Source organism: Bombus vancouverensis, chromosome 2 (assembly GCF_051014615.1).
Source record: "Bombus vancouverensis nearcticus chromosome 2, iyBomVanc1_principal, whole genome shotgun sequence".
NCBI lineage: Eukaryota > Metazoa > Arthropoda > Insecta > Hymenoptera > Apidae > Bombus > Bombus vancouverensis.
Genome location: NC_134912.1, coordinates 8,349,525 through 8,374,248, shown reverse-complemented (window position 1 = coordinate 8,374,248; position 24,724 = coordinate 8,349,525). Strand labels below are relative to the sequence as shown.

General features: G+C 38.3%; 1 protein-coding gene across 1 annotated transcript in view; it reads left to right on the top strand.

The window, feature by feature from the left end:
- The window catches only part of LOC117166167 (protein groucho), a 155,289-nt gene that overhangs the window by 41,710 nt on the left and 88,855 nt on the right, over positions 1-24,724 (top strand). Inside the window, exons 2-3 of the mRNA XM_033349920.2 lie at positions 896-993; positions 14,668-14,731. Of these exons, the coding sequence (XP_033205811.1) occupies positions 896-993; positions 14,668-14,731 (162 nt within the window). The remainder of the gene's footprint in view (positions 1-895; positions 994-14,667; positions 14,732-24,724) is intronic.

Below are 24,724 nucleotides of genomic sequence, written 5' to 3'. Positions count from 1 at the left end.
CTTTTTCATCGTTGATGCTCTCTACGCTGGCTCGCACGGCAAAGTACATTATAGATCAGAAGTTCGCAACCGCACTTTGATGGTAGATCGTAAATGAATTGGTTTATGAGAATTTGATAGGAAGTGCGGTCAGCTGTTAGGTACCGTTCAGAGGGATGGAATTTCGATTGTTTAAATAAAGTTAGCTGCTGTTATATTCTTTTTTGTTATGTACTTGATGGAGCCATGGTGCACAGATTTTTAACGATTTAATTAGCATAAAATTGAAAGGGGGAGGCAGACGTATTTCTTTTCTAAGTTAGCCAGTTATTTCTTTTTAACAAAAATAACAACGTTGCGCCAAAAATAAGTCCAAAGGGTAGTTTTAATTAACCGATGGCAGAAACGTATATCTCAGATCGTTTCGTAATGAAAACATAACGCGCCTTCGCCGAGAATAAATACAATTAATACCTCATTGAAATACAACGCTGCGTGAAAGGGTTAAAATGATTGTCATCAACGCATAGATAAATCTTTACTTTTCCGTTTTACGATAAAACGTAAATAAGGTGCACAGCTAAATGCATATCTAATAATACTAAGAAACTATTCTCAAAGCATTGTTCTACAATCAGGGCAATGTTTGATTTCATCTAGAAGCAGTTAAAGGCTAATTATACCCGTTTGTCTGTTTTATTGTAAAATGTAACAATGCAGGCAATGGTTTTAAACGTGTTTTGCATTTTTCCGCGGTCAAGTCGTGAGATAAAGAGTTCGTTGCGTGAAAATTTGTTCGTTCATCCTTGAGAACGATTTTTATATAAAGGGAAGGGCAGGCAGTGCGTTTCGACGAGTAAAAAACATTTCGGATCGACCGAGGAGCCAATCTTATGCGTTTTATTTGATGTTTCAGGGTCCACCGCAACCCGGCCAGCAATATAAATTCTCGATCGGCGAGTTGTGCGATCGTATCAAGGAGGACTTCAACTTTCTTCAGACACAATATCACAGGTAAATCTTTATTTTCAATGATCGTAAATCAAGCCCTCCCACCTGATCCTTTGAACGTATTTTTACGATTGGAAAACACGTGTAACGTTTCCTCGTTGGCATTCGCGTCACGGCAATTTAACGTAGCGACGGTCACGATCAGTATAAAAAAAAAAAAAAAAAAAAAACAAAAGAAATCGCGGTTTAATTTCAGTTGCAAATTGAACGAAAGTTGCACCACGGTTTAATGTTTCTTTTTTTCTGTATCTTTCTCGATCGACCGTTCGAAGAGATACATATCTGATTACAGTAAGACGTAAGAAACGTTGTATCACTTATAATTATTCGCGCAAGTGTACGCTGTCAGGAGAAGTTATGCCGTGCGTATGAAATAATAATACGGCTGTCAATCGTAAATTAAGTAAAAACGTGGGGTTGCGTGAATTATTTATTCTTTTTTATCGTTCGAATGATGGAAGATAAGAGAAGGAGATAACGATGGACCCGAAGGAATTCAATTTTAATATTTGCAATGGTGTATTTATGCTATTAAGTTACGATATATCGTTCCTATATCATTGCTTATCTTTAAATTATAATCTATGTATAATATTTGCTTTGTTTTATACCTCTATACAATCGAAATGTGTATAACAGAAGTGAACCGGAATAATTAATTAAACGATATTGCACTTTGCATACTATTCAAGAAAACTAGAAGAATCTGTACGTACTATTTCACGTGCACATTTTTTCGTAACTGATACTTTCGAATTAAACAAAAAAAGGAAATTCAATAAAAATAAAATAAAAATTGAAATTCCTCTAGTTTGCTGTTTATCTACTCCAAAACCGATATATCTAGTTATTTTATCTTTTCAATCACGTTCCGTTAGTCTCGTACTTTTCCTGACAATCGTCATAGTAGTATTTATCCTCGTGACAGAGTAATTAATCGACCACAGTCAATTCTTCGGACATACGCCGGATCTTATCTGGGAAATGTTTGCGCAAACGTCGTGTCGCCGCGTAGGCGAACCGAACAGAGACAAACCGACAGATGTAGGCAGAGAATTGTTTGTCCAAGCGGAAGCTATGCACACTGAAGTATGCACATAGCCTAGAGGACGAGGAGGCCTCTCGGTTTCGATTCTATGCACGCGTGTTACGCGTTTATCAGCCATTCAGTTTCTTCGCCAACCGTCTCGTAACACATTTTCTTTTTGACACACCGCCTGCGAGTCAATTCCTCTGCCTGCTGCTCTCTAGCCATGTCCAATGTATTTTATACTGCTTTTCAGATCTTTAGAGTTTTAGTAGTCTGTGAATTCTTTATATCGTATTCTGATAAATACCGGTTTGAAAAGTTGATCGTACACGTAAATAGCTGACATATGGTCTTGCAACGAAAACATTATGACGTGCTTGTCGTTGATACATTGTATATCAGAATGGAATTTTCATTTTATGTTACCTGTTTTCATGTCCAATTTTTGTTTTCTTTTGTTTGATCACTTGTCAGTCAGTGAAAGGAAGGTATACATACAAAGGAAGGTATACATACAAATCTTTGTTACTTTGCATCGCTCGAATTAATTTTCTTTATTTCATGAAAATGAAATTTTTCTCAAATGTGACTCCATGTAGAATTTATTAAATTAGACATTGTTGTAGTTAAACTGCAGATTTTTGTACAGATTCACATCACTACGAATACAATCGAAGATTTCTTTCTTCTATTATATAAATATAATGAAAAGTATTCAAGTCTGTGTATTTTATATATATTGAGATATGTATAATTTTGTGTGGTAGACTAGATTGACCGCGTAGTAGTGACACACGGATGTCAATATGATTGTGTGGAAGTATGTGTGGGCGCGACGTCTCGAAAAACACACGAATGTAACTGTTCCGTTGACAGTCTGATATGGAAGATGGTGAGACGAGGAAAGTGCTGAGACACGAGCAAATGTATATCGACGGAAATCCTGGAAATTGTTTATTAAATAAATCTAAAACTATTTTAATTTGAATTCTAAGTGTAAGCTTAGTGTTCCTTTACTTTTATTTCGGCAATTAAGATCCACAATTCTCAACAATATACTGTGTACATTCTGTAGATTACTGCAATTCGAAATATTTCACAACTGCGTACAAATTCTGTTTGCACCTTGACAATCTATAGTAATTATAATTCAGCGCCGAAATTCCAACTAATATACACACGTACAATAAAAAAATTCCAATTACCTGATAAAAAGGGTGGAAACGATGTTCGAAAAGTTTTTAGCAAATCTAGACGAATCTCATATTTTTCACTCAGCCCAGCCGTTAAGCGTTCTTATGACCGACCGCTCGAAATAAATAACGTCGTAAAAACGGTAACAAGTATAGGACTATAGAAGGTAATCGGCAGAGATAGGAATCGGGTACACGCAAAGCGAGTAAACCGGGCAGCGAAGAAAAGTTGCCTGATAAGGGAACTTTCTTCGTTCGAAGTGTCGGTTTTCACCGTGTGCCTGGCGATCCTTATCTACGGCTTGACACGTTAATTTATGTTCCGACCCTTTAACGTGTTAATTCGCGGCGTCACGTGCCGCACGATTTCCACCGACGACGGAAACTTAAATTGCTGTTTCGTGTCACAACGACACGAGGGCCAGAGAGCAGGGGATAAAGAGAGATAGCGAAGCAGAGGAAACTATAAAGACAGAGAGAAAGAGAAAAAGAGAGAGAGAGATAGAGAGAGAGGAGAAACCCGGGAGCTGTGTGCATACGCGCATGCATGCATAAATATGTGCGAGACGTACGTGAGCCGCGTGCGACATTTCCACGCGCTCATGCAACTATACAGGACGGTCAGAAAGTAGCCAATTTCGCACTCGGTGCACACCAACTCTTCCGGAGAGTGCTCGATTTTTCCTCGGCCATACCTCGCACCTCTCTCGCACGGTTCGAAGCGAACTGCGCCGTTCAAACCAGACGAGAATGAAAATATTTGCCGCGGCGACGCGTACGTACTCGTAATTGATGATCGTAACACTTTCCGCTAAAACTCTGTCTGATCATGCGTTACTGTATGTCACAGGCGTTGAAAATTTGTTAGTTAACGTGTCTGCTGTTCGACAGAGAAAAAAAGCACTTAAACCTTTGCACTCGTATGTCGAGTGTGACCGGACATCAGTTTTTATCTGAGGAGCTCGTTTGTCGAGTCCCACTCGACATTATCTCATGTCCACCTTTTTTTATGAAACGTACGAAAGAAAAGCAGGATTGCATCCTGGAAATTGTTTCAAGATATATCATCATACACTTAACAATCACAAAATACAACAATAGCGTGAATAAAACTGGTATTTAAGTGAATTTGTTTCTTCCTTTATTTATTTAAATTCTCTTATTTTTTAGTTAAAGTAAATTTCAAGTAAAACACTTAAAAGCGTTGCGAGTTGATGGTAACGAAATTGAAATTAATTCGCAGTGCAAAGGGTTAAGTGGTCTGTTCGTGTATGTAATTCGAGTACGAATGAGACAAGGTTGAAGTAGAATTAAGAAGTAGAATTAGTAGAAGATAGAAGTTGTAACTATCAAGTACGTAAAATGTATAATTCGTGGAGAAATTAACACGAAGAATGTATAGGAAAATGCATAATACCAGGAAAGAAAGAAGCTTCTGTTCGTATATCTTACGAAAGATTATTTTAATTATCGAAAATACATCATTTTAAGAAAAATTAGGAATCATGTTGTCCGTTCTGATAATCTTAACATTATACGGCATAAAACTTCAAATGAGGTTATTTCGCTTGTTCTTGTTTCCCGACTATTCTGATTATTTTTATCTTCAGTTCTCTTTATCCGATCATTCTGTTTATGCTTATTTTCTCTCTAATTATTGCGATCTAGTGTTCTAGGAAGATGTAGCAGACTAGCGTAATCTATTATTAGAAGTCGTATAATTAATCGGTTATTGAAGTAGATATCGTGAAGTACGTAGAAAGGAAGTTTCATACTTTGCAATTTTAATTTGTAAATATAAAGTGTGGCAGAGTATAAACGAAAGAAAGATATTTTATTAAGATAAATTGTCTTTGTAAACATTTCAAATTTCATGTTAATTTACTATGTACGGAATTTGAAATAGAACATCTTTATTCTTAGTTACATGGTCGGATAAATATGTATAAACTAACTGATTATATTCATTCTTTAAGTTTCCATGGTACGTTCAACTTGAGTTTGAATAAAAAATAGTTCATCTATTACGTAACTAATAAAGAGTTATCGAATATGATAAAATATATTTTATTTTTAAAAATATTTTTAAGATCACAAAAATCATTTGCATTTTGGAATTTACAATTGAAAATTATCGCATAATCATTTTCGAGGTTCTATTGGGTTGGCAACTAAGTGATTTTGTCAATACCAACGATAAAATGAAGCTTCTAGAGTTCTAACGTTAATTGGATGACATTTTGATTTTTGCTCTATACATATTCTCTCAACACTATGATAATGTGAAAATACCATATTAATGCCATGTTGATAATTCCACGCTTCACTTATACACATTTTCAGGTATTTCTTATCCACATCTATTTTCTGATTAATTCTTATTTTTATTGTCGTTTTATAATTACGAAGATCAATCGGTTTAATCCAGCTGAACCGGATCGAGTTAAATAAAATTGAGCTATTTAGATCGGTCGGCCGTTGAGTCGATTCAGATCGAAACGAGTTGGATTAAATGAAATTGAACCGAATTGCTTTAGATTGGATTAATTCCAATTAAGTTCGTTTGGGCCGAATCCGCGTGAGTCGTTTGGGTCCGGCTAAGTCGAGTCAGAACGATTTGAATCAAGTTGAATCAGATTGAAAAGCTACGTCAATCCGATCTCTTCGAACCGAATTGAGTTCGATCGATGAAATGCGATCGAAGTACGATCATCCAATCTGAATCTGACCGAGGCACTTTCTCTAAACGTTATTTTTAAACTTTCATACAAATCCTTGAAAATTGATAATTATATAAAACTGCTTACCATATTAAAATATGCGAAGAACGTGAATTTGATTCACTTCACTGCTGCTTTCTTCGCTTTTTCTTCATCTTAAAATATCATTTTTGAAATACTTTCATCGATAAAAAAAGTGTGGAATATTCAACAGCTATCTATAAAATATTGAAAAACTACCTGTATTTTAATAATATCCATTGATATACCATCTCTATTTCAGATTGTATCTATAGATGCAAGAAGAATAACAGGTTTAGTAATTGAATAACGCAATATATGAAACAAAATAATTCAATACAGGGAAATACTTGAAAAATCTATATCCAATTTAATCAGACAAACATCCTAAAAAATTGTATAACGCGCCGGCTTTTAATCCAATTACCAATCAAAGCACCCAATTTGGCGTATTCACAATTTGCACATACGCGCGTATATTTCTAAAAAAAAAAGGAAAAAAAAAAAGAAACGAAAGGAAATGTACATAGACGAAAACACATTTCTCTCTCGATTGAATGATTTATTTTCGACAATGTTCGATCAGAACGCAACAAATGCCGGGCGCGTTGCCGGGAATAACGCGGCTAGAAAGATTGCATAAACCGCAGCGGAGAATTTTCCGCGCAAACAGCGCGATCGTATAGAATAATTCATTTTATGTCTGTATTATACGCTCGATGATGCGGAAAGTGGCGGAGACCGCGTTAGTTTTATTATCAAACACGGTACGCTCGGATAAATGCTTTCGCGGACTCGATTCCGCATAAGTATGAGCACGTTATATAGGGTGTGACGATGAGAGGTGGAAGGGAACGAGAGGGCTATAAATTTGCCGTTTACAAATTGAGAGAGCTCGAACCGTGGTGAATTTCGTAACGGCTGTACGCTCGCGATGAGGAACAGGTGCGCGTTTCCGCGTATTTATGTCTTGGAACGTTCAGGTGGAGAGAAGCGGACTCGATAAGACGGCTTGTAAATTGTTGCACCGCGTCAATCTGAAATAATTAATGGGCTCCACGAGCCCGCTCACCCAACCAGAATTATCGAACGATCGATCGTTAATATCGTATTAATTTATCGTGATGTAGTCGAACGGATGGTGTCATTTATTTTTCCCTTTCAATTGCCCCTTATACAGATATTGAAATTCAATGAGGATTACGTCTTTTCCAAACTACTGTGACACGGCATATTTTACGGTAACTTTCTTCGTCTTTGAGCGTGTCATGGTTTATGTTTTGAAAAATTCTTCGATCTTCGTTATTGAAAAAATTCGTGTTGGAAAAAAGTTCTGCAAACCGTTCAAACACTTTTGCTATTTTTGTAACCGTGGAAAGATACCAAACGCAAAAACACGAGTTCGGTTTATATCACAGAAAAGGCCTACGCATAAACACAAGAAGGATTCGATATGAATCGATTTAATATCTCTCTTATCCATTCTACAAGGTTGGAAAATAACATTCTGAGAAAAACACGATCACAGTGAAATAGTCCTTCTGAGTTTATTAAAGTTTATTAAAAGAACATGTAATTTGCAGCGCGCTAAATCGAACAACGCCCTCTGCTGAATAATTCAACCGACCCTTTTAAAGCAAACGTTCGTCCACGTTCGTAAAAACGTTCGTGAGCCTCGTTACGAGTATCGAGCGTATAGATCGCCATCGACCAGCAACCGGAAGGGCTATTTTACGCAGCCACGACGACTGTCCTGTACACGCGCGATATAACATTGTCTGTCGATCACACGGGTCGTGTCGCGCCACTATAGTTTCGCGGCTGGAACAGCAAAAGGTCGAAGCACGCCGGGCATTCGATGGACATTCGCTTCCGCGATTCGAGGATCCAACGGAGAACAATAATTGCCTATCAATTCCCATCGATGGGTGCCTCTCGTTGCGTCGCAATGCCTTCCGCCATCAACTCACGCGAATCCTACAATTTCTCTGCTAACCGACGCCGCTGCGAGATTAGTTAATCGCCTTGGATGTTTTTTCCTTCCGGTAGACCCGTCTCATCCAATTATGCTTTAACGAATAACTATCATTCGTTACTAACTATTCGCAACTAACTATCAGTTGCCGGATTCTTTGTTTTTATCGAACGATTCCACGACTGATAATTATTGGATTGGCAACTAAGTGATAGCGGATTTTGTCATTAGATGTTATTGACAAAATCCGCAATCGCTTAGTTGCCAACACGATAGATATCAGAGATACGATATATTACGTACGGAAAGTGGCTGTGTGAAGTATGTCTTGCAGCATGTATCTACAGGGTGTAGCAGTAATCGTAGTACGATCAACGAGACAGCGATTTTACGTGGAAAGTTAAGCGAAAAATGTGGAACAGAATTTGTTCGTACGACGCTCTTCGTTTTCGAGTAAATCGAGTTTGTGGAAATTTATCGTGTATTTTTTAACTTGACTAACTGCGGATTGTATAGGATTGAATAATCAGGGAAAATAAATTGGAAATGTAGGGAAAATTTGTTCACAGAATTTCGGAGAAAATGAAACTTCAATATTTATCAAGTACCTACTCGTGTAGCAGGGCAATTTTTAATTAGACATGTTCAAACTCCATTTTTTTTTTTTTTTTTTTTTCGAATGAAACCTTAAACGTAAAAATTTTGTCTCTACATTTTTCACGTATTTCCACCTGTAGAACATACTCCTGCTGATTGCGTAATCGTAACCAGTCGCTAATTAACCAGCTTCAGGTGTATAGAAAATATATCGAAAAGATTGAATTCTATCGAAAACGAAGCATCGCATGGAATAAAAGAAATGTTATCGTATATTTTCGATTTACCTTTTCATATAGAATCATCCACTTGCTGATTGTATCACGGAACATCGTGTATATGCATCGTGGTGTGGCAGTTGCGGAAAGGGGAAGTCGTTTTGCCACAGAGTGAGTTTTATGAGGATGTTCATTGGGTTATTACTCTGCGTTCGAAGCTGTTTGCAGGAGGCCGCTGCTCTTACTCCGTTCGTTGTCACGAATTAGCCAACCCGATTCCTTTTTCTTCTCTCGTTTCTCTTTTCCCATTCTTTTACCAAGCTCTTTGTTTTCCCCTTCGTACGTTTTTCTCGTTAGTTTCATTGTCAACGCGAAACGCGAACGTGCGCGCGTTTTAATTTAATGCTGCGACTATGACGACGGCTGCGATGAAGGCAAACGACACAAGGAACGAACGAACGAACGAAGAAACAAAGGCTGTGCGCGTTCACAAGGGCTGCTGGATATTAATGCTGTGTTCTTGTTCCCTTTATACAGCCTTAAATTGGAATGCGAGAAACTGGCCAGTGAAAAAATAGAAACACACAGGCATTACACGATGACAAGCCAAGAGGGAAAAGAGCGAAACAGAAGAAACTGAAAAAAAAAAAAAAAAAAAAATGAAAAGAAAGAAAGGATATGTTTACACACAGTATACCATTCACTCGTTGTCCTCAGATTACGGAACCCATGTTGGTAGTTTTTTTCCGCCTTTACTCGAGCCACATTCGTTCAACGACTTCCATATCGCAATATACAACTTCGTCATCAAATATACCGAAAGCGTGAAAACCAATCGAGGTATAAATTTCGTTTACAAATATCCATTTTGTATACTGTGATTTATTTAGTATATTTATAATATCCTTATAATGGACAATTATTATGAGTTTTTCAGGATTTTAAGAAATTGATTAATTTTTTAATCTCGTTACTCCAATTACTTTAATTCGACTTACTACATTTAGGAAGAGTGGTTGTAACATCATCGCTTCTTTCTGCTTTTCATTTTATAGAGTTGATCGATACCAAACATTTTGCAATTTCATTAACACTGTAATGGGACACGACTGTCACGATTACATTGGTAAAATTTGAAATCAATCTAGAAACATGCGTAAAAGTTACGACACATTTACCGCAAATATAGGTGTGTTTATTAAAAAAGATTAGTATACGTGATATCTTAACACTAGAACTACCACACCAGTGAAATTGACTGATTTTAGAATTTTATTTTAAAATTCCTACTTCATGTTATATCTTTTTTCCGCAATGATGTAATGACTTTCGCAACGATAACTAAAAAAAAATAATATTTTATTTTGTTTTTTATGTATTCAAACTGAAAATAATTTTGTATCAACGCTACTTATACCAATACCAGTCAAAATGACTGGTTTTACAATTTTATAAATGTGTCAACCCTCATTCAGGGACCCCAGATGGATTAATAACACCAAAAATCTACTACATAACATGGAGTTCCTTCTGTAAGAAAGTAATAAATCAATAAATATACAAATATTCTATTATTACGTATTTTTTTTAAAAGACCAGTCATTTTAGCTGGTTTTGGTAGAAATAGCTTCGTGTTAACTATCGGTAGTTCTAGTGTTAAACACATACGTAATTAGTGTTAAAAACAAATATTATCTTGAGGATTAATTATAAATAACATTGTAACACAAAGATAATGTTACCTTTAAATAAAGGCTTATTAATATAATGCATTATGTTACATCGTAATACATTTTCAGATTCGTTTCGAATTTTACCAATACAATTACGGCAGTCGGATCTTATTACGATGCTAACGAAATTTCAAAATGTTTCTTATGATACACATTGTATTTCCATAAAAAGTTTCTGTAATTGTACAAATACATTCGTAAGCTACTGTGTACGTAACTTCCACTTAATTTCACACGTTTGATTCATTCAGGTCCGATTATTTCAATTCTTACCATTTACAGAAACGGCACACTGGTGTTTCGGTTTCAGGCCAATCACCGGTTTTCCCCTTTTTTAATACGCCGTAACGCGGCTCGTTAAATGATAATACGCCACTTTCCATTCGCGACAACAGCGAACCGTGTCGCTCGTAGTACGGTACACGGGCCCGAACACAGCCTACAACGTACTCGGCCAGCGAAGAAAAATATCGTAAAACATAATTCTTGCGTAATTGGCGTTATAACGCGGGGAAAACTGGGAAGAATTATCTCGATGTCCGAGCTGTTGCTGGCCGTTCGTAAAATGCTAGGAACACGGGTGGAAACGCGTACAATATAAACGTGCTGGTATATGCTCCGTATACAAGGTGTTTCTCGTCGAATGGGCCATAACTTTAAAACGGTAGAAGACGGACAAAAGGTTTATTAGTAGACCGCTGTTTATGCATACGTACGTGTATTTATGGGAAATTTGAAGATGTAAAATATAATGCACGCAATATGGAAAAATATAAGAAATATCCAAAGTATAATAGTACTCGTTATTGTATTTAGCGATAAAACAAATCTTTGTTTAGGTTACATCTTCTATCCGTATTCACAGAGATATAAGTTTGCAGAAATATCCGCAATACGTACGTGCCTTTACTCGTTAGACGAATTTAAATTGTTTCGAGTGGTGTATCACACAGCGTAAGCACGTGTATACATGCATTTTCCGAAAGCAGGACCTACAAATTTCTGTACACGTCACACGATGCATCGTTTTATAATAAATATAATGAAATGCAGATAGCTTCTGCGTCAGTTATATTACGTTAACGCTGCTTTACAGAGAATAAAAATGATACCTCGATTGATATATAAACGAATGGTATAGTCTCGCTTAAAAAGATGGAAACAGCTTAAAAATGTTCAAAACGCCGCCACTTGCACAACACATTACTCAAATTGTACATCGTTCGAAACCATGTAATTTTTCCTCATGAAACTTTTGTTTATGTCCCCTATCATTCCAAAGATATATAGTGGTCCAATTGCGCGAAACACCCTGTATACACGTGAACATTGTTGCAGACACCAATACATTCACTGGAAGGTTTCTGCATACGGTGTTACGTAGTGCACTCAACTATTACGAGCACATATTTATTATACGGAACGGCGGGAAGGGATGCAATTTTACAGGAACGCGAGCACGCCCGGACCAGGGGGTCTATTTCGCTGTCAGGCTGGTAAACAAAAATATGACGCGGTTCTATTGTCGTTAAAAAATTACTTCCGTTATAAAAGGGACCTTATATGCGGTTGGTCGCGTCGTTTCGCGACGTATTGTTACGCCGACGGGATCAGTGGAAATTAATTTTCCATTTAACGCCCTATTATTTTGGCCGGGCGCAATAACGACCCGCTGCGTGTCGATAAAGATCGATTTTAGCCCCAATGAAAAATCAACGTTCCCAAGCCCTGTCCGATCACGCTTATACGCTCCGGCTTGTTTTTGATCGGACAATTCAATGTTTCATCGTTCGTATCGCGCTGTTTTTCCTAATTTTAATTGCAATCGGTGCTAAAGAAAGGGCTATGCGTTTCGAAGTATGTACAGTAGTCGATGAACGGAGGAAAAAAGCATGACAGTAAATTAGAAAAATTATTGTATTGCAGATACGATTTTCTTGAAATTGAAATTTTGGATTTACACTTTGAATGCCACGCCGAAATCACATGTTTCTCTCGGGTTGCCACGGGAGTATTATTATTATTCAAAGCATATAATGACAAAATAGTAATAAATCGATAATGTAAGACAAGATTCTTCCCCAATGGACCGTTTATCTTATTGATGGTCACGGGTGACCACCGTGGCTCCTTGGTAACAATTGATACCGACATATTATAATAAGGTTTCGTTTATTACAACAAACCATTCGCATTCGTTATTTCGTCGTAAGCAAAACGCGCAGAATATATTATTGAAACGTGTAGAAGATATTAGTAAACAGTATTTGCTCATTCTATATATAAAGTAAAGTATGTGCGCACTTCTAACTTCAATTATATGATTATAAAATAGCATTTACAATTATTTTCTAAGGTGTGTTTATAATAATATTCGTAGATTACCCCTCAAAGATATGGATGCAAACACAGTGCACCGTTAGATGCAAGATTTGTTCATTTTTTTTTTATCGATGTTCTAATAAAAATGTTTAATTGTTCAATGGGGGTTATATCCAAAATGCCCCAACTATCAATTTTCATTCAATTTTTAAATTGTAAGAAGTTCAAACGCTCCGGCCACAAATGACCAACGTGGCACACAAAGTGTTAAGTATCATTCTTTGAGTGGTTTAATTAGTCTGTTTAATAGAAATAGGGTTAATCAGTTTGTTTCGTAGTAGTTTAATTAGTCTATTCGATGAATAGGATTAATTGTCCTTTCAATCTTGTATAATTGAAATTTTCTCCGCTTCTCAGTGTGAATATTATAAACGATCGTTTAGTTTCTTGCTTCGATCTAAAAACTAAAGGTGCAATGATATGGTAATTAGATACAACAGTACAACGATAAATCACGTTATTTGTGAGTCACGTGAGTGACGTTGCCAAGGATTCAATACTGTGAAATCCGTGTATATTATTTCATCATTCGAGTAAGAAACTGGTCATGTTGAATTTGTTAAACTACATCTTTGATTAGTCATAAGTTTGTTAGTCATAGTCCGACCATAAACGTAATTATACATGTACGTACATATATTCACGAGTAATTTGTATTATTCCAGGAAAAGCTCGCTTACTAAGCATCTTTTATTCGATTTAACGAGTACTATATGACGCCAGAAAGAACAAATGCGTTTCTTTCTTCTTTTTTTTTTAATTTTCGACTCGTACTAGGTGCTCACAGTATACACTTTGCATTAGATTTCAATTATTTACTATCATTTAATTGAATTAAATTTTAGACTACATTTGTTTTAATATCAGACTTTTTGGAACATTTTATTGTTACTGACTGGTTTTGTCATAAACACAAAAAAACAGTATAAATTAAAATAAGGTATTCTACAATTAAATAATTTAACGAAACGTCTATCCCAAAACCTACGACCAAGTGATACTAACAGAGGAAATTAATACTCCGTGTAAATCCCAGCAAATAGATATCGCCAGTGCATCGATTTCCCGTGAATCCGATTTACGCGAGCAAAATAAATTCCTTCTCCGCGATTCCATGAAATATTCACGCAATTGCATTGCTTCCGATACGCTAGTTTTCCTATGCGGTTTAAAAGAGGCGTATCGCCATACTCTCGATCGTTTCACATAGCGACAAGAAAAACTGATACGTCTACTATATATGTTACATACATTCTGCCGTATACAATTGGCCATCGTGTAACGACTATTATCGTTGTTTGTTGCGGCTCCACTAATTGTGTGTTTTTAATAGCTTGGCTCTGTGCGAACCTTCTGCAATATTCTCGCTCGAGAAACGTGACTGAAGCGGAAAATCGATCTCTCAGATGTGAAGAAGGGAAGAACATCTAGAAAATAAGGAAAAAATAAAGATAATGAATACAGGCGTGAAAAAGTTGAACGTTGATACATATATCTCGCGTTAACGATGTTATGAACCTGTTTCTCATACCGATCATGTTTTTACCTGTTACGGAGCTTGACAATCGACGATCATCGATTCGCATCGATGATTTTATTAAATACGTGTAAACCTATTTGACAATGTTTTCTCGACTCTTATTATTTATCGTTCACGGATGAATTATTTTATCGTTACGATTGAAATAATTGTTTCTATAAATATCGATCCCTTTACTACTTTAAAACCTGCCCTGAAGCTTTCGTATGTAGCCCTGCATTTACTAATGTTTTGCTTACATGTGCGTTTTCCTGCTTGTTCTGTCCAGTATTAAATTGGAGCTGGAGAAACTCGCCCAGGAGAAGACCGAGATGCAGCGCCACTACGTTATGGTGAGTCGAGAAAATTTCTATCGAACGAAATTTCTATCTCCTCTTTATGTTTTGTAATTTCTTTTCTACGGTATATTGGAATTTTTCCTTTTTCTTTAATTTCATATTATTTGACGTTAATATCGATATTAATATCGAATATGAGAAAATGTCAAACAACGATAAATCGTATTTTAGAAGCACATTAAATTCAATATACGGAATTCGCGTAAGTTTTTGAAACGTTCAATGTTACATGCACTTTGCCTAGTGGTTTTTATTTTTGCCGTATCGCGAGACAATCGACGAAAGCGCGCAGCTTTATTTCCAATACCGATCACCTTAACATGTTTGCGAATTTCAGTTTAAACCGCTATTAAGTCGTTAGGTAATGCCCCTATTTGAATTTGTGCTGCGAGTTGACATTAAAATCGCAGCATTCATGCTTCGGATGACGTTGGTAACCGCTGGAATATGTTTCGTGAAACTCCGTTTTAATGTGTTAGCAACATCAAGTCATGAAACTATCATAAACGGCAGTACGTGTAATCTGTTAAGAATTGTCATACGAACGAACCAATTCTAAAACGTTGTTCGCAATGAAGATTTAAAAGAATTTCATTGATTCATTTATTATTTTCATCGCCGAATACTAATTCGCTGAGAGCTTGTTAACATTATTTTTGAGATTGGGATTAATACGACAGGTGCGATAGATATTGCAATATCATTTTTTCTGTAAAATATGACGTTAAATCTTTTAATTGGTAGGTCTTAATCGACTAATCTTAAAAATCGTCTGTGATTCTTGCGTATCGTCGGAGGATATGGTTTTACGGTGCCATTTGCTAATGTCCGTAGCAATAACACACCTCCTCCATCTGAATTTAACGAGCGACTTAGCCACTTAATTCCCCTCGTTTTCTTGAAAATTACACAAGAGGGTTTCATAAATAACCGCTTCTTTTAAATCCGGTAGCGCCGCGCTCTTTTCTACCAAGTTAATCACACCAATCTCCAGAATATTTAACCTTCTGGCTGCGATATTATCCGGTTGGGAATTGCTCGTGCAATCCCTTGGCCAGGAAGACGTTAATAACGTGTACTTTTATGCTTTTAGTGTGTTTTTTGAAAACTTGGAGAAATTTACGATAAATTCTACGTGTATGTGGGAAATCCTCGTATGAAACGAAACTATGATATGACATAATGATCACGCTTACATATACTGTATTATACCTCACTATACTCCTCAAGCGGAAGATTAACTCGGATGATTAACTATTTATCAACGGTGATTAATTAACTGGTCTTTCTTGATTGCGCCATGGGCTATACTACATACTTGTCTCCTTTGACCCTAATCTTCACCTGTCTTGTCAGCACAGTCACTTTATCATTCATGTATTCTCCGCCCTATGTCAAAACTATGAACGTGTAAATCTTTCCGTTTTTTTTTCTTTTTCCAAAATAAAAGTCTTTTTTGTTAGTTTTTTAGCTACATAGATTACGATAATAAGTTTGAAGTAACAAGTGTATTGTAACCATGGTGACTGTAGTCTTTATTTCTTTTGCTTGACAAAAAGTACGACGTGCTTGTATAAAAAATTTCTTCGCACGGTCCTAGCCCAAGTTGAAGCTCTTGTATCTCCTTATATTTCTCGAATTTGCCTGATCGACGCTTGTTCAGTTCACACGCGATTGACTTAACGACTCTGCGTGTTTACTTTATGTTTTTTCTTCTCTTTTTTTGTTTCATATTTATTGCGAATCAAATCATCAAGTATCCTATTACCTCGATAGGAATCTCAACAAAAAAGAATATAGTGATATTCTCTGTATACACACAAGCTCACAAAAGTAATCGAACACTTGTAGATTTTACATGTATGAAATATGTAACGCGTGTTATACGAAACTTTCCGAAGTCTCATTTGACGCTACAATGAGACGTAACTATAGCAGTTACACTGGTAAAAATTGAAACGAATCTGAAAATCCACAATATTTTATCAAATATTGCGTTTTTTTACGGTTTTTTAAAGGTTTATTAACCTTAATATTTCTCTTAAATATAAACACCTACTGCATGTTTTAGTATGGTTATTCATCTGTAATTTTTTACTAAATTTTGCAATAAGTTTCCAACAAACATTTCGTAGTTTCTACATACACTTTCGGATTGCTGCCCGTAGTATCGATATATTTTATACAACACATACAACAATATGAACATCCAAGTTTTCTATAATAAATATTCAAACACATTTCATGTACAAATACGACAATTCAGCGATAAGCGCACAACAATGATTTTACCAGCGAGAGGGTTAAATCGCGACTACCAAGAACAATCCAATAATCCATAAATCTCGGCTGTACCTGCATAAGAACCAGTGAATGTACGCGACTACTCTAATGAAAGCAGCTGTGCTACGACCTTACCTGGCCACCGGCCATTCAGCCGACCCGCTGAACAGCTTCTTCCCGCGTATTTCTTCGCAATGCTTCCCGCCTTCTCCTTCTCAGTTGGCTACACGCGCAAGTGTGTATAGTATACGGTCGACAAGCCATGCCGTGGCTTTACTTTCGCCCGTAGATCTTCATTATTGCGCCGCAACGTCACCGGTGTGTATGCGTCTTCATTAGCGGCGGATACAACGCGCGTCGGAGTCGAGTCACAACCAACTCCTACTGAGAAGGTCGTAAGGTCGCCGAGGAACGCCTTTGAATTTACGCGCCGCGCCGCCAGTCTACCCACGATCGTCCTTCCGATCGAACGATACGCAGCTTTACGATCCTGGACACGTTTCTTTATCTCGCGTGGGTGGTTGATTGGCTCTTGAACAGGTTTTTAGACGAAGATTCTGAATGGAACGAGGCTTCAAGCTTGTAAATATTATAAAGCTACCTTTAAGTTAGGGTTAAGTGAGTCGAATGTTGTACATTTTTTGGCGGATGGGATTTAGTAGTTTAGTCTTGGATGTTTGTTGGTGGATTAGGTGCGACTTTTAATACGATGTTCACTCTAGTTTTGATACCATGTTTGATACAGCGATCTACAGTGTTTCTTCATCCTCTGGCTGAATTTAACTCTTATGAGCGATTTGTCTCCGGTATGTTGGTGCCAGGCAGATATCTAATATATAGTTTGACCTAGTTGGAGAGTTTACTTTTGTTATTCGTAAAGTTGTTGAGAAGTTAGTCGGCAAGTAGATTCATTTATTAGAAACAATGTTTTTGTGCGGTATATAAAGGAAGTTGGCATTGTTCACAAAATACAGGCTTGTGGTTCAAATAATTTTATTTTCTTTAACCGAGCATAAACGTAACATTGTTACGGGGAAGATACAAAACGTAATATTGTATCGCGAAAGATACACAATACCAAGCTTCGTTTAGTTAAAAGAAATTCATTTGAACAAAATTTACAACTTTATATTATTTGCTGTGTCAGTATAAGTACATATTTCCAGCAAACTGTTACAACGTAGAAGAATGAACGAACGAAATAAAAGGAACGCTGGTATTGAGCAAATTGACAAATGTCTGGAGAATAGCACGACGGGCATCGCGATTTACATAACCCAGGCGAAAGAGCCCGACACATTACCGTTCAAAGACACGGCATACTAAACGTCAATGGACGGTCACGTGTTAATTCACCTGCACACGAACGTTCAGTCATGCGACAGACTTGGAGTCCGTGTGGAGAGTAGCAATTAGATCGGAGCTGTGCAAAGGTAGCCGAGGTTATAGAAAAAAAGACGAGAGAGAGAAAGAAGAGAAGAGAAAAGGAAAGAAGGAGGACAAACAGAAGCGTTCGCGTCGCTGGAGTTTATTGTCTTTCGTCGGCGTTGCGGTTATCGCGGACACGTGGTAATTTATAGGCCACACTTCGTGGTCGCGTTCGATGCAAATGACTTCATATAAAATGCACACTGGTTGCTTGTGTGGACGTGGCACTTCCGCTGATTCACGCAGTACGAAGATTAATCGCGTGATCGCGCGATGAACGTACATATACGCGAGCATGATTGCGTGAACGATGTCGCATCTCGTACGATTGATCCAAAGATCGATCTTCCTCCTTGAAGTTGATCAGTTTCTTTTTTGTTGATCTCCGCCACGACTTCCTTAGCTGCGCCGCTACCTCGATATTTCAATCGTTTAGAAACCGCACTGATCATCAACAGAAAATAGAAAAGCCGGAAAGTGCAGAAAGGTAATGTCACAAACATTCTTTTTTTTAGGTTCATTTTACCATTATTTATGTTATTGTCATTGTCTGGTCGTTAGTAACCGTCATCGAGACCGAAATTTTGTTTTGATCGTCGATAGCATCATCGTGGATGCCGACATTTTTTTATACTTACTGATAATCATTATCGGTGGCTGAATTTTGTTTTGGCTACTGATAACACCATGGATGTTGAAATTTTTTTTACGATTATCGATAGCCATAATCGGTAACGGAATTTTTTTGGTTGCTAATAATCATTATCCATGGAATACGTTTATGGTCATGGAACTGCGTGCGTTTGCAAATGTAGATCTTCAAAATTATTCACAATCGAATTTCACCAATCACGGGACAAATTACTTGGCTTGTCTCAAATATCCTTCCGACTGAAATAACACTAGCTTACCCTGTCCGGCCTTATCGGTTTTCCATGAACCCGTCGCTGTCGTTCGTTCTAAAAACGAGTCACAGCCAGCGAGTTTGTTTCGTTTGTCAGCGGATGATTCGTCGGCGACGAATCGCGAAACGTACGCACACGGCGCACAGATCGAGTCATTCCCCGTCCGCGGTCATTTATTATTAGTGGTGGCGGACGATATCATATTACAGCGTTTTGTCATTCATGATTAATCATTGACGCAACAAGAATTTATTGTATTGGTTTGGACCAGGCACGCACTCGTGCTTGTAGCAACAGGTATATACAGCAACACACTTGTCGGACATACGCGTCCGTTCGCCATTCTGACGTATCGAGTGACTCGTAAACGCGCTACCGCGTGAGTACCGAGAACCATCATTCTCTCTCTCTCCTAATGAATCGATGGCGGTTTGTACGCCAGAGTGTAATTGGAATGATTCAGCTGAAACGTGGAACCTATTCATTATCGGTCAATATATGTCGTGTAAATATATATATATGTCGGAGATGAAAGATGTCCTTTCTTTTGGAATGTTTGGCAAGATCCCCAATACTTTAGTCTAGACTTTTTATTATAGCTGCACTTATATAATAAAACTTACAAATAGTTGTGTATGATTAATCCGATTATGTTTGCCCGAGATTTATGACAGTAGACTTGTGCTCGAAGTAACACAACTAGTCGCTAAACGTAGCCACGATCACGGGATCAACGTTTTTATCTAACAGAGGTATGAAGTAATTGTATAGCTCTCCTTAAAAATATAGTTGACCCGAGGGGTACAGAGAGTTCCACTTGGACTGAGGCGTTAGTTGTGTTCTACTTGTACTGTGGACAAGTAGAGCACAAGTTGAGTTACACTTGAATGGTGGACAAGTAAGTTCAGTTTGACTTAGACTTTGGAAGAAAACGCATTTGCTATCCCGTTGACCGTGGTTTTGTTATTGAACCTAAGATCATTGTCGTTAGTATCTCCAGTATCTAATCGCCACGGTTACTTATCAAATTCTGTAATAATCATATTTGTACCAGTAAATATCATCTATATTGTATAACAACAATGGCTAATCCAAATGAAGATTCGTTACACGCCCCTAACCCCAACGAGAACTCGACATATATATATATCTGTTCGAGACGAAGATGCGATTATTTTCTCTCAAGTATTATTCGACGACTTTAACGCTCTCGCGTCATCGCTCTTTTTTTCCTCTTCCTTCCTCTCGCTTTCTTTTTACGTGTCTACGTATATGTACAGTTTTCATGTGATAACCGACAATGATATGTCCAGGACTGGTTTTGTCGATGTTTAATGAGAACAGACAACATATACCACACTCGAATTGACATCGTGGCCGCCTGTCGTGTAATCTTAATTAACTGCTGAATGGAACCAATACACTGGCGTATATGTAATATTAATGTATAATGTATATATAATATTCATACTATACGTTACATTATAAAAGGATGCGAGTAGAAGAGAGATGTTTACAATGAACTTAATTCTCTGGTGAATATCCTGCCTCGCGATCTGTTCACCTTTCGTCCGAGAATTATCTGCTTTTTTCCCAGTTGGTGTAGCCGGTTTAAACGCTTTGGTGTTGGTGCAGTGCGAGCAAGTGGTCGAGATGTTTTATATTCCCGGAGCCTATATATAAAGGCTGGTTTCGTATTTCCGGCGCCGGTTGACTTTTCCACGCGGAAAAGCCACTGTAACCGCTACGATTCATTCAATAACATTCGCGTGTTTGCTATCTATATCTTTCTCTTTCTTGTTCATATTTCTTTTTTATTCTTTGCCGCTTTATCTCTTCTTCTCTATGATATCGTGTAGAAATCGTGTCGATTTCTGTTGGTGAATTTGTTTCCGATATGACGCGAGTGTTGAAGCGTGTGTGTAACGGTGTCGGACGCCAGAGGATGCTCGTACGACGTCGTTATACGACGGTACAGCCTGGCCACGGGGCATTACGCTTTTACGACTCTTTCATGTAATTGTCGAGCTCGTGAACTTTTACGAGCGCGAACCGTGCGGAAGAGATCACCTTGAAGCGTATCGCCCGGCGCAGTTTCAGTAACGCGGTGCATTGACTTCTCCGGAACTTCAGACGTTTCCCACTTCTTTCCTTCTTTCCTCTTACTTCGGCATTTACGCGCTGTTGCGATTTTGTTTTCCATCGTATGCGACGGTTGAATGAAATTTTTTCGTTTTTTACGGCTCTCTGTTTGATACTTGAAAAGAGATTTGTTGGTGAGAAATTGTCGAGTTGCTCTTTTTTTTTTTGCTTAATCGAATTTTTATTACGATTTATTCCATTGATTTTTATTGAGACTTATTTTTAATGGACTTGGAAATAACAGTTTTAATTAGGTACGTTTTAATCGTGTTCGGTTCTTAACTCGACTGTTTCATTAGTTTTCTCTTTATCTTTTATGAATATATATAGCAATATATAAATAATGTATGAGGACAGTGTATATTTTTATTATAAATTTTTCTGTTCTATATTATTTTGAAAGCATGCAAATCTAGTAGCAATATTCGTCTATTTTAAAACACTCATCATGCTGTATACTTATTTTTACCAAACATTTGATTTCTAAAAAGAACAAAGACCACCGTTTCCTCATTTTATTTTCTCCATTACGTATACGATATACGTTGCCCTATCACGGCTAAAAGAAATATTCAGATTGCCCGAAGTTGCAATTAGTTTCAACTCGAACTGCAACCGCAACTTTTCCTATCGAATATCCCCGGATGCGAGTTACACGAATATTTGCGAATAGTTCGTACGAGAAACTCATAAAGCAGAACGACTCTACCCAGAAATCTGTCACGCTTGCAAACAAAGCAAGAAAATTAGACGAGCATATACTCAGGGGCAATAACCCAGAAACGATTTAAAATCCCTCTGAGCGCATCCGCTAATATTCTCAACCCTCGAGAGACCGCGCAACCATCTAGACCAAGCAAACAACTTTAGCCAGAGACGATGATCGTACAATTAAATTCGCGCTGCTATGTTTTCTTGTTCGTTCGCTGTAACAAACGGAACTACAGAAATTCCTAGCGCCAGTGTGCACGCTAATGACTCCGACACGTTCGCGGGTTATTGCACGATGCCGAAACTCGTGCACGAGGAAGAGCACGGGCCAATTGGGGTGCGGAAGGTGCACGTTCGCGTGTTTCCAACGATTGTGTAAATTCGTGGCAGTATAGTTGGCTGGACACGGCGTTAGCGGTGTTAACGACCCGAACTCCGTGGTCGTTCGCGCCGGCACGATTCTATTAACTGGTCGTCGTATCCTGGCCGCGAAATCCGCGGCAATATCCGATGCCTCGTACGCGTCCAAATCGCTTCGTTGGTATTTAATGGCACACTTTCGACAGGCCATGAAACGCACCCAACTGTGCGCAAGGTCGTGGCGCCTGCTGCTCCTCTTCGTCTTTACGAGGACATCCGCGAACCATATGATTCCCAGCGTCGTTTTCTCGAGTCGAGATTACTCGCTGAGATAGAAAATTGTCGAGGTGATGAGCTTCGGAGGAGACATTAATATAATCGCGTGTAATTGATGGGCAAATTAGGAACGAGAAAGAACACAGGGTATAATAAATTCGATTGGTTGGCAAGTTTGAGACACAAGAGACTGAGAGATCGTATGCTATCACATATTTTAGAAAGGATGTGTTGCCGTCTTGTGATTTTTCTAGTAGCTACTTGAATGATTACTATCTGTTCAGTGTTGTAATGCATCTATATTGCGTCACGTGTTTTCTCAGACTTATCGCGGTCGGTACGAAATTACAAGATACACGATATTTATTACTTCCTTACGTAAGTTCTAACATCCAACCTGAGAAATCAAGCCGCTTATTACGCTCGTTAAATGTTGCTGCTCGCATCAGACATACCACGGGCCAGTAACACATCGTAAGAATAACTTTTCCCCTAACATGAACATAAACGACACGTCTTTTCAATATCCAAACTGTGTCATGCGATAATCATCGATGGTAATCGGAGGGTCCCTCGAAAGAGGCATATTCGCGATGATGCACGCGTGTGCGCATCTCGGCCGAGCTTTCGAGTGTTTTCCTTGATTAAATCAAAGAGAAAGACAGAGACTAGTCGGGAGCAAATCGAGGGCAAAATTTGCAAGTCGTGCGCGAGAACAACGAAAGAGGGAGATAGGTAGAGCCCCTTTATGTAAGGGTGTGCTCACAACATAGGGGCCATTCTGTCGAGGGAAGATAAAAAGGGGGATAAGGGCTCGTGAAAGGGACGAGACAGCGGAGAGGAGCGAGGGTCCATTAGTCTTGCGTATCTCGTCACGGTACGCGAGATACCGATCGCGATCGATATCGGTCGTTTATTCGAGAATGAAAGCGCCGACTCGTTTCCAGAACCAAAGGGATTATGCGATTCGAGGGTCGTCACCGCCAGCGGGGCCCGACCTATAGTTTTCTCGGTTCGTTTCGCGATTCTTCTTTTCTTTCTTTCTCTCTACCTTAAATCTGTCCCTTCTTTTCTATTTCTTTTTCTCTTTTCTTCATAAGATATATCCCGTGCGAACGAAGCACAAATTCGTTTTTCACGCGAATCGAATAATACGAACGTTCTCTTTCTCTGTCACACTATCGCGCGAGATTTAACTGCTCGGTTTGCAGTGTCGACGCGGAGAGTGGAAATTTTGCTCGAGATCGTCGCAGATTGAATTTCCGGGCTTAACTCGATAATGTGGACACGATGATGCGGCATAAAACTCTCGGATAGCGGCGTAAAGCTGGTTCAATTTGAAAATGCAAACGAACGGTCGACAAGGGGTGTGGGCAGAGGGATGAGAGAGGAGGCGAAACGAGCGGGGCGTGTGCGGAGCACCGAATTCGGCCGAGTTTAATGGCTGAACGACGTTTATTGCCGCGCCGTTTTATCATTTCACTCCCCTCGAAATCGAGTCATTGCCCGCCCGGTGTTCGCGACAACTTCTACCAGCTTCCGCATTAAACGCGTCGAGACCGCGAGTTACGTTTCCAGCTTCGCGATAATTAAGATCCTGACCTCCGCTCCCGAGAGTCTGCAAGTCTATTAATTAAAGGCTAATTACTTCGTCGAGGCACCAGCAGACAAATGAACCTGCGTTTTCGTACCGGAATCAAGGTTTTCCTTCTTCCTCTTCTTCTTTTTCTTCTTTGATCGCGTGCGCTTTTCTCTTCGTAATTTCTAATTGCGAGAAATCCTATGAGACGCGCTACCACGGAAAAATGTTTCTCATACTTTTGTTTTGCCGTTTTGTGCGTCGTAGCATATTAATCATCGATCCAGACTCGGAAGGTTTCTA